General features: G+C 48.4%; 1 protein-coding gene across 1 annotated transcript in view; it reads left to right on the top strand.

The window, feature by feature from the left end:
- The window catches only part of ONECUT2 (one cut homeobox 2), an 86,411-nt gene continuing 67,931 nt past the window's right edge, over positions 1-18,480 (top strand). The window contains exon 1 of the mRNA XM_028747900.2: positions 1-1,873. Within this exon, the coding sequence (XP_028603733.2) occupies positions 649-1,873 (1,225 nt within the window). The 5' untranslated portion in view covers positions 1-648. The remainder of the gene's footprint in view (positions 1,874-18,480) is intronic.

Here is an 18,480-nt window from a genome sequence, read left to right as displayed (position 1 = left end):
CCTCCTCCTCGCCTCTGCCATTGGCCGGGCTCCCGCAGACCTTGAGCCGGCTGGCTCGGCGAGGCGTCCTGAGTGGGCGATCTCCTCGTCCATCCGTCCGCAGAGCCCGCCTTTTCCCCGGGGCTGGGCTAGGTTGATGGGAGGCGAGCCTCGATCGCAACTCTGGACAGCTCCAGCTACCCAAACAGACGACGTAAGAGCAGGAAAGGGCTCGGACATGGCGAGGCGGCTGCAGCGGCGCTGGCCAGGCTGACGGAGAGGCTGGTGGCTGCCCTCCCTTCTCTCTCTCTCTCTCTCTTTCTCTCCCCCACCCCCCCTTCTCTCTCTCTCGGCTCCCCTCCCGCCCCCCACACGCACTCACCACACAATTCACACACGCACACAACTGAGAGGCCTTATATCGACACCCCCCCCCCGTCCAAAAAAAAGAAAGGAAAACCCAACACAGCAGGAGCGGCAGCAGCAGCAGCAGCAGCATCCAGCATCTTCCTCCGGCGAAGCGCCGCGGCTGGAGCTTTTGATCCCCCCACCTCCTCCCCTTCCCCAGAGCCAAGCGACCCCCGGAGCTCCGTCTGTCTGCCTGCCTTCCCCCTCTGCACCCACCCCCGCGAAGCCCCCTGGTGCCGACCACCCCTCTCCATGGACTGAATGAAGACTGCGTGCACCTCCTATCGATGCCTAACCAAAGAGCTGGACAGCTGCGCCATGAACCCGGAGATGACAATGGAGACGCTGGGCCCCTTGCACGGGCCCTCGAGCCATGAGCAGGAGCTGATGGGCAGCCCCAGCCCCCACCACCACCCCAGCAGCCGGAGCGCCGGATCGCTCCGGGTCCACCCGCCGCCGCCGCCTCCGCCGCCTCCAGGCCCTCCGCCGCCGCCTTCCCACCAGGACTTGGCGTCCGCCTCGTCGCGTTCAGCCATGGTGACCAGCATGGCCTCGTTGCTGGACGGCGCGGGGGACTACCGCGCGGAGCTGTCCATCCCCTTGCACCACGCCATGAGCATGCCGTGCGACTCGTCTCCTCCGGGCATGAGCATGACCAGCACCTACACCACGCTGACGCCGCTGCAGCCCTTGCCCCCCATCTCCACCGTGTCGGATAAGTTCCACCACCCGCACGCGCACCACCACCCGCACCACCACCACCACCCGCACCACCACCCGCACGCGCACCACCACCACCACCAGCGCCTGTCGGGCAACGTGAGCGGCAGCTTCACCCTCATGCGCGACGAGAGGGGCCTCCCGGCCATGAACAACCTCTACAGCCCTTACAAGGAGATGCCCGGCATGGGCCAGAGCTTGTCCCCCTTGGGCGGCAGCCCTCTGGGCAACGGGCTGGGCTCCATCCACAACACCCAGCAGGGCCTGCAGAGCTACGGCCCCGCGGGCCACGAGAAGATGCTGAGCCCCAACTTCGACGCGCACACTGCCATGCTGGCCCGCGGGGAGCAGCACCTGTCGCGGGGCCTGGGCACCCCTCCGGCGCCTATGATGTCTCACCTCAACGGGATGCACCACCACAGCCACCCCGGAGGCCACCCTCAGTCTCACGGGCCGGTCTTGGCCTCCGGCAGGGAGAGGCCCCCGTCTTCTTCCTCGGGAACCCAGGTCAACAACTCCGGGCAGCTGGAAGAGATCAACACCAAAGAAGTGGCGCAGAGAATCACGGCCGAGCTGAAGCGCTACAGCATCCCGCAGGCCATTTTCGCCCAGAGGGTGCTGTGCCGTTCTCAGGGGACCCTTTCAGACCTTCTAAGGAACCCTAAACCTTGGAGTAAACTGAAATCGGGCAGGGAGACCTTCAGGAGAATGTGGAAATGGCTGCAGGAACCCGAGTTCCAGAGGATGTCAGCCTTAAGACTTGCTGGTAAGCCTTCCCACCCGTCCCTCTCGCTCTCCCCGGTCTTTCCTTGTGTCACGGGGGGTCACCAGAATATTCGCTCTCCCAGGGAGTCAGCGGCCAAGTCTGTTGGTCCTCGGGTCAAAACAGGTTGGAGGCTAGGGAGAGAGGTTACTTCGCCTACGTGTTTGTGTGTGTGTGTGTGTGTGTCTGTGTGTGTGTGTGTGTGTGTGTGTGTAGGGCATGAGTGCTGCACAGGCTTTTGAACTTGGCTGATGGGTTGTCCCAAGAACCAACCGCCTTGGTTTTCGGGAGAGGATGCTCGCGAGACAATGCCCAGGCCCCTTGGTCTCCTTCCCGCCTCCCTCCGCGCCCTTGCCTTATTATTATTATTATTATTATTATTATTATTATTATTTCGGTGGTCTCGGTTTGGGTCTCTGTGGTACTTCTGGATGGCGACACCTATAAACAATCCCCGATGTTTCTATCTTCCGAGCAGGAATGCTCCAAAATTAGACATCTTCTTGGGAGAGGGTTGTGTTGTTGTCGTTGTGTTGTGCCACTTCTCTCCCAGGAAAGTTCCCTGGAAGATGGAGAAAAGGGAGCAGCTCTTCTCCCCTGACCAGCTTTTAGGATGCGCGGGGAGCGGGCGCGGGAGAAGACAGCTACAGCTTTGTGTATGCTGTGAAACAGGGGTCGCCAACCTAGTGCCCCTTCGCCAGGTGATGCTGGACTTCATTGCTGACCCACTGACCATGCTGTCTGGGGCTAAGGGGAGTGCAAAAAGCATCTGGCGAGCGCCACGTTGACTATCCCAGCTTTGGGAAAGGACAGTGCCTTTCTCAGTTCCAATCTCTGAGTGCTGTTTGTGAATTCTTTCGTCTATTTATTACATTCGAAATGGAGCACAAAACCAAAGCCTTTCTTTTTGGCGTCTGCTGTGGTGTCTGCAAGATAAATAAAAGCGTATGTGGTTGTGTCGAGGTGGAAATCTTCCATCCTCGTCTACCCCCACCCCCCACCTTTCCCTTCAGATATGTGTGTGTATCATTTAAAAGTCATCATGAGTGGAAATGGAGAATTAAAACCCGCGTTCGCTCTGCGAAAAAGGAGGCGCTGAGATTGAAAGCTACCAGATGAACGCATCAGAAAGCTTGGGGACTCTTTTGGGAGGGAGGGAAGGAAGCAGGGGAAAGGGCGCTATTTTCTGCAGAACAGATTGGATATATTTGAGCGTGGGGGGAGGGGGAAGGAGAGAGAACAATCACATTTTTTTGGTATATTGTTCTTTTGATGTGTGCCGAGTTGTTTGCGGGCGCCCTCTAGTGGCAGCTAAGGTAAGCCTTCTACCCCTTCTATTGTTCTAAAGATGGCAAGGAATTTCGTCCATTTGTGCGTAATGAAAAAATATTACAGTACGGATTGTTGACAAATGAATCAGCTGGATAAAGGTGGGCAGGGGGGTCAGGTCGGCAGATCTTACTATGCAAATCACGCTGAATGGGCTGAAACTGGGAGACGCCAGAAGGGAATGTGTATAAATATATATATTTCCATCCCATATAATGTATGCATCAGTAGGGGAAACTGATTGCACCATGGTTTTGACAGCTATTTTGCGGTGCAGCCTCGGGTATGGAAAGATAACCCTGCGCGGGGATTCGCCTCTCATCCTTTCATCACCCTTCATCACAAGGTAGTTAGATGCCCAAGGCTAGAGTCACAGAGGAGCGTGTTGATTTCTGGTACATTGAGATCTATTGTTTCCTAGGCTTGCTCCAGCTGGGCATATTTAAACATTCTCACGCAGTCTAACGCCCCCGTCCAATGTTTACAACCGCGTTTAATAAAAGGAATCCCTCCTCCTCTATCCTTGACAATTGCCTCATTCACCTGTAGTTTGATTGATTCTGGTCTGTTGCAATTAATCGTTGGCTGGTATTGATTAGCAGAGGGGAAAACTACTACATAGGGATACCTCCCCCCCCCCCAAGAGATGACTTCGCTTCCAAATTCTTCTCACCTCACCCCAATTTCCCACCCCACCCCATCTCCAAAATTACCCTTGCCTTTTATACCAAAGGACTGATCGATCCTTTGCAGGAGATTTCAAATTTCCTTTGGGGAGGGGGCGCTAGGAGGGTGGGGAGTGGGGTTTCTTTTCCTGACGCGTCTCCAGCGATTTATTAATAATTAGCATTCCTGCTCTCTTAATTATGAGCCGCGTTACCAGCTCGTGGGAAACTAAGGCAGGAGAGGAAATTGAATGTGTGAATGTTTTGCTTTCCTGGCGAGGCTGGGTGTGTGGCTACATCCTTTGTTCGTGTGTGTGTGTTGTCACGTCACTCTTTCCCTAACAAGACAGTTTGTGAACACCTCGTCTCCAAAGATGAGCTCCGCTTCCACCCGCTCCTTCCCTCCCTCTCGGCCCCCCTCCCCTTTCTCATTGGGTCTTACTGATGATAATTAACGTGAGAACCGTCTGAATTGGTCTATCGACCCGCCTTTTGCATGGTATTCCCCCTTTTAATAGCAAGGTTGTTTGCGGTAATAAAGCAAAGCGTTGGGGACGAAGGGAGGGGGGCCGGAGCGAGTCTTACGGTGGTGTTTTCCTCTTGGTTCAACGCGGCGTTATTTTAGACTGGGGTGCTGAGGGGGGTCCCATATTTCTTTCTGGTTTTTCTGATTTATGCAGAGCCGAAGGAGTTTCAGAATGGGGGGAAGCGCTGGAATGCACCCCCAAGTCTCTTGCTTTTTAGGATTCAAGTCCTCAACGCCCTTCTTTGGAAGTAAACCCTATGGATTCCAATGGGACCGCAGGCACATCTTGTGTCTAGAAGCTCATATTTCAAAGCATTAAAAAATATGCTGACTTTCAAAGCTGCCCGATTATAATCCAAAATCAGAGGTGCAAGGGTGACAATAGGTGGGAAATACTTTCCCGTCCTGCCTATTATATATCAGTAGGCTAAGATACTATTATGAACGTTTTTGGCGTCGCGATCCCATTTAGGTTGCACTTTTAACTCCACAGAGACACTTACTTCCGAGTAAACATATAGAGGCTTGTGCTCTTAGGCTGCTTCCTTGCAGCTCCCCTCTGAATGCGCTACGCGAAAGTAGGGCCCATTGAAATCAACGAGCTTTCCTTCCAGCAGGTGCGTTGAAGGTGCGGCTAGGAGTCAGTTAAAGAGGAGGAAAAACTTGATTGTTTGATAAGGTTTCTAGTACAGCCACAATCTCGTTCCCTTGTTACTTTCAACAGTATGCGGGTTGCACCTTTTGAAAAACCGCGTTCCGTTTTGGATGTTGATCCGCCGTTTTATTCCGAGTAGCCCTGGCACACTTGTTGCAACGCAGCCTAAGGAGTTCTCCACGGTGCGGGGATGGCCAATATTGCCATATTCACCACCGCAGCTTGTCTATTGGCGAAGCAGCTGGCATTGCTGGAAGGATCCAACGGAGAGAGGAGATATTACCATGGACTTTACGCGTAGCTGCAGACACCAGCAAAAGCGCGGGGGACGTGCGCAGAGAAAAAGAACAAAAGCCCTCTTTCTATGAATTATTAAACTAAATCTGGGTGCTTATGGAGAGCCGGGGGGAAATGGGGAACGCTTGTGGGGTGGGGGTGGATTGCGAAGCGCACTCCGGTTTGGGTTGAGGAGTCGCAGAACCGGAGCCTTGGCAGCAAACCGAGGGTGGAGGTTTCTGCGCATTTCAAGGGAGTGACAACCCACCGTTTGGTCCAGTCAATTTCACAGCTGCAACAGCAGCGACCTGTGCAGAGGGGTGGGGGAAGGTCTGGCCAATTTCAAGAGCCGCGTTTGAGTGATGATGGAAGGTGACTTGGTATAGTCTCTCCATCTCTCTCTCTCTCTCCGAGCTATTAAAAATTCATGCTCAAGCCCCACAGGGCGAGATGGGCCGCTGTGCCGGGGTGATTTCTTTACATATTTAATGTCTGTTTAGGCTGTTTGCTCAAGCAGAAAGCAGCCTGCAATAATAATAATAATAATAATAATAATAATAATAATAATAATAATAATAATAATAGGCAGCCACTCGAAAAAGCAGCAGCAGGAAGAGTCGACGGGTTTCAATGGTTCGAATTTTACCATTAAAATTTATCCACACAGAGAGAGAGATGCAGAAGGCAGACGTTTCTCCTAACAGCCTTTTCTGGGCTGGGCTGGTAGTGGTGGTCTCTCCCCTTAGCCGCGCGTAACCATCGCCAGGCCGGCCTGCCCTCGCTGGCAGAAGCTCTGAACACGCTAGTTAATTGTTTTCACCTTTGCGATAAATATCACTTATGCAAAAGTCGCCCCGCCACTCTCTCCATCCACTTCCTCGGCGCCCCCTCCCCATCCCTAAATTTAACGATTTTCAATTAAGAGGAAGAAACATAACAGGAAGAGGGAGGGAGGGAGGGGCAGAGGGGGAGAGAGGCCAGATAATCACTATAACGCATGCATTGATTATATTTGTGTATCTGTGTGTATCTACGCATATAACACATGCACACATTTCGCTGGCTGGCCAGCAGTGCAAGCGGGAGACATTCCGAGGGATTTTATTTGCTCCACGCATATATATTCCTTTTCCATTGCTGTGCGGCGCTGGTTATTAATGAGCGCCCACATTTTCCTCGAACGGCTAATATTAGTGCTATCAGGAAGCTATCGTTTCGATTAACACCCGGTGTTCCTTTAATTACCATTCCCTCATTTGCCCTCCCCGCCTCCCTCTGGGGAAGATTGCGGGGAGAGAGAGAGAGAGAGAGAGAGAGAGAGAGAGAGAGAGAGAGAGAGAGAGACCTTCAGCCCCCGGCTGACATTTTCTCCTCTTGTTATGGCGAGTTCTGAATGCGCAATGGCCGTTGCGCAATTCCAGAGCATCAGATGTGCGCCTAATTGGCACAGGAGCACATGGTCAGGTTCCCACTCAGATCAATGCAAATGTTTCTGTTTGCAAACAGAAGGACTCTGTCCTCCGCCGCCGCGCCTCCCTTCCCAGAAGACACCTATTTCGTACAGAACATTTCCCTCCTTTAAAAAAAACCAACAGCATTTATTTGTGTGAGTGTTTTAGGTTTGAGATTTCCCTTGCTGTCCTAAAGACCTGTTAAATGATAATTTGTGGCTAGGGTAAGTAAGCACACTCATGAAGGGAAAACAGAACAAAAAAACAATGGAATTTTGACTTCTGCCAGATGTTCCAAGCCGCCCTAATGCCAAAGGAATAAGGGCATTGGCAGATGATTTAAGGGTGGTTAATTGTGGGATATGCAGATCGTGGAGTAATAGAGGGCACAATTATAGTGGCAATTAAGCACCTCTGAAGTCTCACTGAAATCGGTGGGAGAGAGAGCACACGCCTTTGTGTGCTTCAGTATCGCACATAGGAATCAATGGGATCTGAGAGTGCTTAACAGTGGTTGAATCAGCCCTGTGTCTGCTTCGTTGAACACATGCTTGTTTATAGATCTCTGCTATTTGCTTTATTCATTCATTTGTTTTGCTTGCTTGCTTTAATTGCAATTTTTGTGTTGCCTTGCGTTTTCATGCCATGAGCTGGCTGAAGAGTCTTTGGCCTCTGAATATGGGGTGTATATATTATATAAGAGAGGAGAGGCAGAGCAGACTGGGATTTTCTCCAGTGCAGACTGGGAACTGCTCAAGAGTGGTGCAAGCATATTCATTATGAACCATACAGATTAGTGAATACAGCTGTAATTGGTCAGTGAAATGGGGAACAACTTCGGCCTAATCACCATTGAAAGAATTACACACCTCTGACTTATTTCTAGGAGCTTTTGCAGGACCATCTACCAGTGGATTATGTTCATACATTGTGCATGATAGTTACAAAATAGGCTTACTCCCAATAATATATACCTGATTTCTGCAACCTGATTGAATTATCCCCCCTCCAATTTAAACTTCAATGTACACACTACCAAAACCAGTGACCAAAACACCCATTAAATTGTTGTGAAATTCACCCTGTACTAAGGATACAGACCTAAACAGACTTGCTTTGGAGTCAGCCCTGTTAAATTCATTGATACTTATTTCTGAGCAATTTTTTAATTATCCTTAAATACTCCTTAACCTTATATCAATGAACACAACCCAAGAGAGTTGGGAGCATATTTAAAACCAGTGAACTTGAGCATGAGTAAGAGTTATAGTTCAGCAATATGTTTAGAAGCAGAGTGCTATTATAATATACAAATGCCGAAAGAATACAGTGTCAGCAATAATAACCCAAGAATAATGTAATGCAAACCACTCTGTTAGTTGAATACTGCACGTTTTGGCTAATCTTTTAAAAACAAATTTATTCATCACAATGTGCACATGTGTTGTGCTATCCTGGTGTAAAAATGGTGATGCGCATGTGGAAAGAAGATTCTGCAATCAAATAAGCATTTTGGATCCTGCGCATGAAATAGTGTGTTGTGCAGAAGGAGGGGGATAAACGCTAAGTCATATTGCCATTGTCGAACAGATCATCAGTACTAATCTCCAGGGCTGGGAAAGACATTTGTTTGGTCGTGCCTATGGAATGAACACTTCCCAAACAAACTGAAATACATATTTTCTTCAATATTTGCACTCACTCAAACTTAGCAATGCAACTCTCCACCCCAAAAGTGCATACAAAATTGTACATATTAAGGGGAGTTTGCACACAAAAAATGCCTATATTCATGAAAATAACATACAAAAATGATGGGTATTAGACAAGGTTGCATACAATAATGTGCACAAGTGTTCATGCAAACTATTTTTTAAAGATAATAATAAAAAAATTGCAAAGGGATATGGAAATGGGGAGAAGTGACCTTAAGGCTGAAGAAATGAGAAATAGAAATTGATCAATCCATCCATTTTTACTTATCACATATAGATTCTATCTCTAGACTCAGAAGATGGTGAGACCTGTCCAAAATACAGAACATAGTTTTGAATGCTATGGTTTGAGGGATTTTGAATGCTATGGTTTATGCAGTCTTTAATTCTATGGTTTGTGCAATATGGTTTGTGGGGAGACAGGGAGCTGTGTCAGTACTTATATATAAAAGCACTGCTTAGTGGCAGGCTTTTTGAGTTCAGCAGTGTGTATGCAATATCTCTGATTGGTGCCTGCATGTATTTTGCTTTATGCATTCATATTCCCACCCTTTTTAGCAATTTCAATCAGTACCTTCCAAAATTTGCCTGGGTTTGTTTACACATCCCTCTCTGTTTATTCTGTAGCCTGTCACTGCAACATGCAAATATAAATAACGAAAACATTATGAGAGAGAGAAAATATTTGGAGCACCTATTCATATCAAAGCCTTTATAACAAAACACACAGTTTCCCCTCTTCCAAAACAAACCATCTTGCAATACCATAATATTCAATACTATGTTTTGTATTTTAGACAGGTTGTTACAATGCAATCTCTTTTTATTCATAGATATTGGTGGGCAAAATATTTGTGTGCACAGATACATTATGGAATATGTAGCAGTAGAGAATAAGCAGCCAAGGAATCATTTGACCCAAATCAAGATGCAAAATTCTGTCCCACACCTTTTCCCTCCATTTCCCCACAGCCTAGCACACAAAGCCACCTCTGTCCCTGGAGTGTATGGGAAGTTTTACTTCTAGCCAGACCAACAATTTCTTGTTTCCTTACAGAAGCTGGACGGGGACTGTAAACATTCTGACAGTTTTTGAGTGACTGGAATGCTTATGAGCATTCTTGGTCATAATAACAACCCAATCAATTGGTGTTAGAAAATTCCCGGTCACAAGTGGAATAATGATACTTAGCCACTGCTGTGTTTGAAACACGTGCATACATGATAACGAGCATGTATTAATAATCTGCCTTTTAACCAATTTGTTGGATAAAATTTAAATAACTTACATACTACAAAAAACGGAATATGTGGTTATTTTTCAGACCCTGAAATAACTTGCAATTTACAGTGCAATCTATACACATCTACTCAACTAAACTCCACCGATTTCAATAGGAATTACTCCTAGATAAGTGTGCGCAGGGTTGCAGCCTTGAGAAACGAAAGCTACTTCCCATTGTTAGTACCATGGACATACTTAATGTTAAAATTTCCTTTGCTTGTTGCAGTAACACAGCAGAATTTTTAAAAGGTGTATGGAGGGATAAACAGACGCACCAACTCAAAGATTGGCCTCACCCTTTAAAATTAGCCCATTCCCAATCAATCAACTAGGGTCCAATCCAAGCACACTCACTTGCAGAGAAACTATTACACTTAAGGCTTACTTCTGACTAAATAGGCATAGAATTGGTCTAATAAAGGCTTGGTTGATTAATCTAATGATCAGACTGATTAAGGCTTATATACCAACTTTTAGCTAACTGAAAAAGTTTTGATTTACTGGATGTTGGCATCCGTCTTTCACAGGAGGCAATGGAAATATTGCGTCCATAAAATTCACTCTAAAAATATGAGCATCCTAAGCTCAAGAGAGTGTGGTTCAGAGAAAAACGGGTATTCTAGATTCAAATTCTAATTCAGGAACTTGTGAGTCAGCACTGGGCCTGTTGTTGTTTATAGGTTTATAGGTTTGCCCATCTGTAAAATGGGAGCAGTAGTGAACTACCTAGAAGAGTCGTTGTGTGGCTCAAGAAGCAGTGTTTGTGTGTGCGCGTCATGCTTGCTTTAATATGAATTTTCTTTCAAATAAAATAGTGTCACTTGGCTTGTTCTAAATTCATGTCCTCATTGAACCCCTTACATGCCACCAAATTTTACACTGGAACCACTACATGAATGATTTCAATGTGTGGGGCTCAGCCCAGACAAATCTAAGCACAATTAATCCTCAATTACTTTAAGTGGAAGAGATTTAAGCACATGTAACAGGTAAGGACGCGAGTGGTGCTGTGGTCTAAACCACTGAGCCTAGGGCTTGCTGATCAGAAGGTTGGCGGTTCAAATCCCCGTGACGGGGCGAGCTCCCATTGTTCGGTCCCTGCTCCTGCCCACCTAGCAGTTCAAAAGCATGTCAAAGTGCAAGTAGATAAATAGGTACTACTCCAGCGGGAAGGTAAACGGCGTTTCCGTGCGCTGCTCTGGTTCACCAGAAGCGGCTCAGTCCTGCTGGCCACATGACCCGGAAGCTGTACGCCGGCTCCCTTGGCCAGTAAAGCGAGATGAGCACCGTAGCCCCAGAGTTGTCTGTGACTGGACCTAATGGTCAGAGGTCCCTTTACCTTTAACAGGTAAGGACTCTACTCTACACCCCATGTACAAAAAAAGCAATCAAGACACATGTAGTAGGAGCAGACCTTATCACTAACCTATAGCAGTGCCCATGTAACTTCCTTAAAAGGAATATGAATGAAGTGGCTCTATGGAAGTAAGTTTATGCAGTTCTATGGAAGTAAGTTTATGCACAGCCTAAACTCTGTCATTCACTGCATGAGCAGAAGTCTCAGATCCCAAGAAGTAATGGCACTGCTTCATTCTGCTTTGGTTAGATACCTCCTTGTTTGGAGATCTGTCTCCAGTCCTGGGCCCTTCGGTTTAAAGGACATTGGCCAAGTGTGTCTGGAGGAGGGCAACAGTGCATTGCAGGGGAAAGAAAGCAGCTATTGTGCTTATTTTACACCAGAGTATCCAGATAAGGCAGTCTCTAGTCTCATAAAACCAAAGGGGACAGACCACCTAATTGAGTGGTATGGAATCAGGTGTTCTTGGGCTACAGCTCCCTGCCCACTGGCCATTCCAGCTGGGGCTGATGGGAGATGGAACCCAACAACAGCTTGGGCACCAGAGACTTCCCACCCCCACCCCTGATCCCTGTGCCTTGAGTTACTCCAAGTCCCACAGCCAAATGAAAGGATGGAGCTCAGTGCTAGAGTATCTGGTAGTGAGAGCTCCTGCCAGTCCGTGCAGGCAGTACTGAACTAGATGGGCCAATGGCCTGACTTCGTATGAAGCAGCTTTCTATGTTCAGTTCCACTGTTTCCCTCAGCCTCTGGATTGAATGTTGGAAAGTTGGATAATAAATTGGTGGAGGTCTCAGTTGACCAGAAGGCTTTCAGTTCCTGATCCATATGCTACGAACCACAGAGTCATAGAATCATAGAGTTGGAAGGGATCGCAAGGATCCTCTAGTCCAACCCCCGGCAACACAGGAATCTCAATTTAAGCATCCATGACAGGTGACCATCCAACCTCTGCTTAGAAACCTCCAAGGATGGAGAGTCCACCACCTCCTGAAGGAGACCATTCCACTGTCAAACAGCTCTTAATTTCAGAAAGTTCCTCCTGATGTTCAGTCGGAATCTCCTTTCTTGTAACTTGAAGCCATTGGTTCGAGTCCTACCCTCCAGAGTGGGTGAAAACAAGCTTGCTCCATCTCCCATGTGGCAGCCCTTGAGATATTTGAAGAATATTATGCACTCACTGCTCTCCATGTTTCCTTTTTAGAGGAAATTCAGGCCCTTCTTCCACATTCTTTAGTGTGGTATACAACCAACCAGTTATTCTAGCATGACGTGGTGCGCAGTTTAACCTCCCTACCCTATCCTATCCCTGTGTGCTCTCAGTGCACCCCTCTGCTCCAGAGGACGGAGGAGAAACACAGAGCAGATCTAGATGGGACAGGGCAGTGTGGGGAGAAGAGGGAGGAGGAAGTTTCATTGCGCAACTCAAAGGCATTGCACTAACATAACTGCCCAGTCTGTCATTCTTGTGTTTGCTTTATTCCCTGGGTCTTTGTCCCTCAACATAAATTTACTCGTTTGAAGTAGCTGCATGCATTATACTCAATATAATATATATTATACTCAAATACGAATGACCAGGAGGGCTGCCTTATGGCAGTTTGATACAGTGGTACCTTGGGTTACATACACTTCAGGTTACAGACTCCACTAACCCAGAAATAGTACCTTGGGTTAATAACTTTGCTTCAGGATGAGAACAGAAATCGTGCTCCAGCTGCGCGGCGACAGTGGGAGGCCCCATTAGCTAAAGTGGTGCTTCAGGTGAAGAACAGTTTCAGGTTAAGAATGGACCTCCAGAATGAATTAAGTACTTAACCCGAGGTACCACTGTATTAGTGAAGTGATACACACAGTTCTCTTTAGAGGACAGAGGCCCTGTTAAGACCATTTGGTCCAAAGTCTAAAATTACCTAACTTCACCTCTAAAGCAAATGGCCAAAAAACAACCACCACATCCTTGTCCATGCCAGTTTCATCCTTCGGTGTGACTGCCACTTCTGTCCCCACAGTCTGTTCATAGGTGGGTCTTGTAATTGCAGAGGGGCATGTGGGAACTGGAAAATGAGGCGCCAGCAAATTGCTCCATACATGTTTCCAGGAAAAGCTGTTGTCTGGATGCAGGCCATAGGTCGGTGGCAGAGCACATCTGTACACAGAAGGCCCCCGTGATCCAGCTGTGCAGGGAAGGGCCATAGCTCAGTGGTAGGGCAGCCGCTTTGCATGCAGAAGGTCCCAGGTTCAATCCCCAGCAACTCCCGTTATGGCTGGGAACGATTCCCAGTCCAAAAACCTGGATAGCTGCTGCCAGTCAGTGTACGCAGTGCTGGGCAAGATGGGCCAGTGGTCTAAAGCAATTTCATATGAGTTTGTTTTCTTGCGATGCTAATTGTATGTTTTAAGTATGTTATTTCCCCAGTGGGAAACATCTTATCTGGAAGTAAATCTGGCTGGTTGCAGTAGGACTTTGCTTTTGTATAACTTAACCTGACCCAGCTAGGAGTGTTTGTATTGGCTCCTGTTCTTGCCTGGTTTTTCTGGATGCTGTTTAGAAGCCATAAACCACTTTCCGTTCTGTAGGCCAAGCTGAACTCATTACAGTACCTGGCCTTAGACAAGCTGTTAGATCTTGGCTTGCAGCAACACGGGGTAGGGGGATAACAGCAATGACCCGCCCCACAGGATCCTAGAAAGGACAAATAGAAGCACTTAATTTGGGCACTTAATGAAAGCTGTCTACAAATACCAGAGCATGAATGGGAAGGACTGGGACTGATGGAAGCCCAACCACAGAATAGCCATAGCTGGTGCGCAGGGTTGCAGCCTTATTGACTAAGAAGCCCTCTTAGATCTGAGTAAGCATGCACAAGACCGGGTTGAAAATTTAATGGAACATACCTAACACCCATGAACTTTTGATTGCTTTGCGATTGGTGCAGCAATAAAGCACATTTGCAAAGCTAAGCATGATTTCAAATTGGATGGGGGACACCGTGTCCTGGACTGGTTGGGTGCAGAGGAATGGTGGGAAGAACTAGCTGGGGAACCATCAAAGGAGCCCGGCGAGTGGTGGGTTGACAATGAGCGGTCAGAGGGAGATGACTGGGAAGATGAGGTGGTGAGCTAGGAGAGTCTGTGGCCGAGAGAATTCAAGAATCAGAAGCTGAAGCTGGTGAGTGGGAGGAGAGAGACCAAGAGGCAGAGATTATTCAGGCCGGTGAAGAATCATGGGTATCTCTCCCTCCGGCTGTGACAATCTCCTCTCCCCACTGTATCCCAGAACCAGGAGAGGCATGCAAAGGGCGGAGGAGAGATTGGCTGCCCCTATGTAGGCATAGTCTCCGATTGCTTGGAAAAAAGGAGATATAGACAGCTGTGGGGAGGGGAGGGACCTTCAGTCTCAGCAACTGATTTCCCGGAGGAAGACCCACCAGGAATGAACTGCTGTGCCAATAAAAGGTTAGCTCCAGCTTTGGACTGTGATTACAGACCAGCGTGCTTTGTGACACCTCGTGTTGAGATTCCTGCATTGCAGGGGGTTGGACTAGATGACCCTTGGGATCCCTTCCAACTCTGAAATTCTGGGATTCTATGATTCATCAATCCAGCCAAAGTTTAGCCTCCTAAGGATGCACCCTTATGAACTTCCTAGTACATGTGTACCAAATGGGGCAGCACTCTATTGATTTTATTGGCTGATATTTTAGAAGTGTGTTTTTAATTCTCCCTTTGGAGTAAATGAGACCAGGTGGGTCATGCTTATGATTTATTGTGATTCTCCACATTCTCAGTGCTTTGACAGCCTTGAGTCGGGAGCTAGGAGAGGAGAGTGTAACTCAGTGATAGAGCACTAAGGTCCTGGGTTCAGTCCTTGCCTTCTATAGTTGGGAAAAGCCTGGTGATGTGAAAGACCTCTATGCCTGGGACCTGTCCTCTGATCTTTGTGTGTGCCAGTCTGTAGGCTGGATTAAGACCTTTAGAGGTCATAAACAGGGGAAAGGTTATGGTGCGCTCCCTGCATGTGCCATTCAAAACAAAAAGAACACTAGACGGTAAAAGAAACCTATTAAACATTAAAAGCTTTCCTAAACAGGGCTGCCTTCAGATGTCTTCCAAAAGTTTGGTAGTTATTTTTCTCTTTGACATCTGGTGGGAGGGCGTTCCACAGGGTGGGTGTCACTACCAAGAAGGCCCTCTGCCTGGTTCCCTGTAAACCTCACTTCTTGCAGCGAGGGAACCACCAGAAGGCCCTCGGCGCTGGACCTCAGTGTCCGGGCAGAACGATGGGGGTGGAGATGCTCCTTCGGGTATAGTGGACCGAGGCCGTTTAGGGCTTTAAAGGTCAGCACCAACACTTTGAATCGTGCGCGGAAACGTACAAAACTTCTATGCATGCAGATATTAGAACAGTTTGCCCCCCTAGGTTTTCTGATTGCAAACTTATTTCCAAGAGAGATCCATCCTTCCTTCCTTTTGGTGCCCCTGCTTCGCTTGCCTACTGGCTGCTACTCCAGCGCTGCCAGTCTGAGCAGGCAGCAGGAGGCTACCTAGGCGAGCAGCCTGGCGGCCAGCTCTTTCAGGCAGCTTTTGCATGGGCGAAGCAGCTGTGTACGAGCCAGCACCTTGTCAACAAACCAACGGAGGTGTTCGATTTGGCGCAGAGCCATTGCAGACCCCCCCCCCCTCCTTCCCTCTGTACTTGGCGGCTCTTCCTTCCTCCCCCCTCCCCCTCCCCTCTATTTGTTTCTATTTATTCCCGCCTGCCTTCTCGCTCGCCCCTGTGGTTGTGTCACTTTCTCGAGCCGATGTGTATATGGAGCCGGATCGATGCTGATAATGTTGCGAAGATTAAAAGCGCATTAATGCTGCCAACGACGGCAGAGCGTGCGCGCCCGACTCGCCATTGATTGGCCCGGCAACTCGAGCCGGCGCCTTTCCAGGAACTGCGAGCTGGCGGCGCGCGCCTTTCCCAGCAGAGGCATCAAAGGCTGCCGCCCCCCCCCCTCACCCAGCAACCCCCCCCCGCGCCCACCCCCCAGACTTTCCCAGCCTGGGTGGGTTTCTCGTCTGGCTCGGGCTGGCCCCCTCCCTCCCCTCTGGCTTCCCTACCTCCCCCCCCCCCCAGGGCATCGCCCCCTCCCCTCCACTGCCTTTCCCAGTCTGGGTGAGTTTTCTTGTCTGGCTTCCGCTCGCCCCGTCCCCACCCCCCGGGCATCGCCCACCACTCTTTCCCCGAAGTCTGGGCCGTTGGTGGGGGTGGGAGGAGAGAGAGAGAGACAGAAGCTGGAACTGACAATGTGGACGGCAAGGAAAGAGGAAAGGAGAACAAGCGAGCGTTCACTCCGAATTAATCGCCCGCGCCGAACCCGAATTGGTCCCCAGTGTTTCCCAAACTTAGGTCTCCAGCTATTTTGGACTAGTTAGCAGGACCGGTAGTCAGGGATTATAGGAACTGTAGTCCAAAAACAGCTGGAGACCCAAATTTGGAAAACACTGCTCCAAAGCCCCCCCCCCCCACCCAACAATCATTTTACAATCGGATCTCAAACCTACTTGGAACTCAATGGGAAGTATTTGCCGCCGCTTACTCGGAAGCAAGCCTCCCTGCATTGACCAAGGACCTTTTTCGGGCGCGTAGAATTGCAGTCTTGTTGCTTTTATTCGTTTGGGCTTTCTCTTAACCGGGAGACAGAGCTAAGGCGCTAGTCCCTTTGAAGTGGATGGGAAGCCGATGGGAATTTCGTCGATCCGGGTGTGGTTTGCCTTTACAAAATCCAGCGCCTCAATCGCCAACCGGTTTCCTTGGAAATAAATCCCCTTGGTTTCAGTGCAACAGGTTTCTAAGTTCACGTGTTTTGAACGGTGGCAGTTGGCATAGCTGCCTTCTGGATCGCACCTGAAATCCAAGCATGGTGAACGGTGGCAGGCAAGGCAAAATAGGGAGCAGAATCCGTGAGCCTTTTCCTCGGTTACCCATTTCCAGCCTAAGCGCTGAGATGCAGAAATATGTATATATCGCTACAGTTCTATTTTCCCTTGCAAGCCAGGTCCAGAGCGTCGTTGCTGCTCTTAATCCAAGCCCACCAATCTATGCTCATCCCGATCCTATGTATGTTTGACTCGGAAGCAGGGGCTGCAAAGTTGTGACCCCGATGATCAATCGCTTAGATGCGTTCATTAAAAACCTCTCGGTCTGTTAAAAAGAATCACCCGCTTAATCGAGCAACCGATTCCCCCTCCCCTTTAAAGAATTTTAAGTAGAAATAAAATTGCAGATGGTAAAGTGTCAACTTAGAGGAGACCTCCCCCTTTAAAAAAAATTCCTGCGCATCTATTGAATTATTTGCCACCAAGCGGTTTACACAATACTCAATAATAAACCATCAAAATGGGGGGGGGGGGGGTGAGGGAACGCCCCTTCTAAAATGGTGCTGGTTGTGACAGATCTGAGCATCCTAAAAATAAAATAAAAACTCACCCACCCACAATATGCCATTTCCTTCAAAACCTGCTTTTTCCACAGGCAGATATATTTATTAATTGACTTGCAGTTGAAAACGCATACAGTTAATCGACTGAAGCCGCAATCCTATGCGCACAAGGAGACCTTCTTCTGCGTAAACAAGCCTAAAATTGGGCTGTACGGTGTTTTGTAGTCCGATGATGCTCGGAAGTAAATCCCACTAGGCTCAGCGGGGCTTACCTTCAAGTAAAAGCCGTGTACAAAGACCTCAACTTTTTCTTGCGCGTTACCCGAATTGATTTCAGTGGTCTTTGGGCAGGTTTCAAACCTCAGCAGCACCCATCGGAGCGCAATTGCCACTGTATTCAATGGAAACAAATTCCATGGGAATCAATGAGGTTTACTTCTGAGTAAAAGCACCTAGGATCAGGATGTTAAACCCCACCGGGTGAATATAATAAAATCCTTTCTTAGGTGGTGACTTCCTGCTTGGTCTGGTGTGTTTGGACTGTACTAAGGCAACTTACCTAAGGACGCTTACTTGGGAGTAAGCCCCATTGAACTCTGTGTGCAGATTTAAAGAAACCCTGCGGTCCCATCCTGTGCGTGTTTTCTGTGCACACATCGTATATTTAAGTCTTACCCCCTCCCCTCCCCCCAAAAGAATCATTGGAATTATATTTTCTTAAGGGTGCTGGGAATTGTAGCTCAGTGAGAGGTAAACTAAAGTTCCCACGATTCTTTTTTTTGGGGGGTGCGGGTAAAGAAATGTGCTTTCAATAGATGGGGTGTATTGAAAAGCGATTCCCAATGCATGGGGATCACTTTCACCCTGGTCGTCTTTGCAAATCCCTGTCAAATCGCTTCAATGGAATGCAACTCTCGGTT

This window comes from Podarcis muralis, chromosome 11, assembly GCF_964188315.1.
Source record: "Podarcis muralis chromosome 11, rPodMur119.hap1.1, whole genome shotgun sequence".
Classification (NCBI taxonomy): Eukaryota; Metazoa; Chordata; class Lepidosauria; order Squamata; family Lacertidae; genus Podarcis; species Podarcis muralis.
The sequence above is the reverse complement of the archived record's forward strand: the minus strand, read 5'-3'. Positions and strand labels throughout refer to the sequence as shown.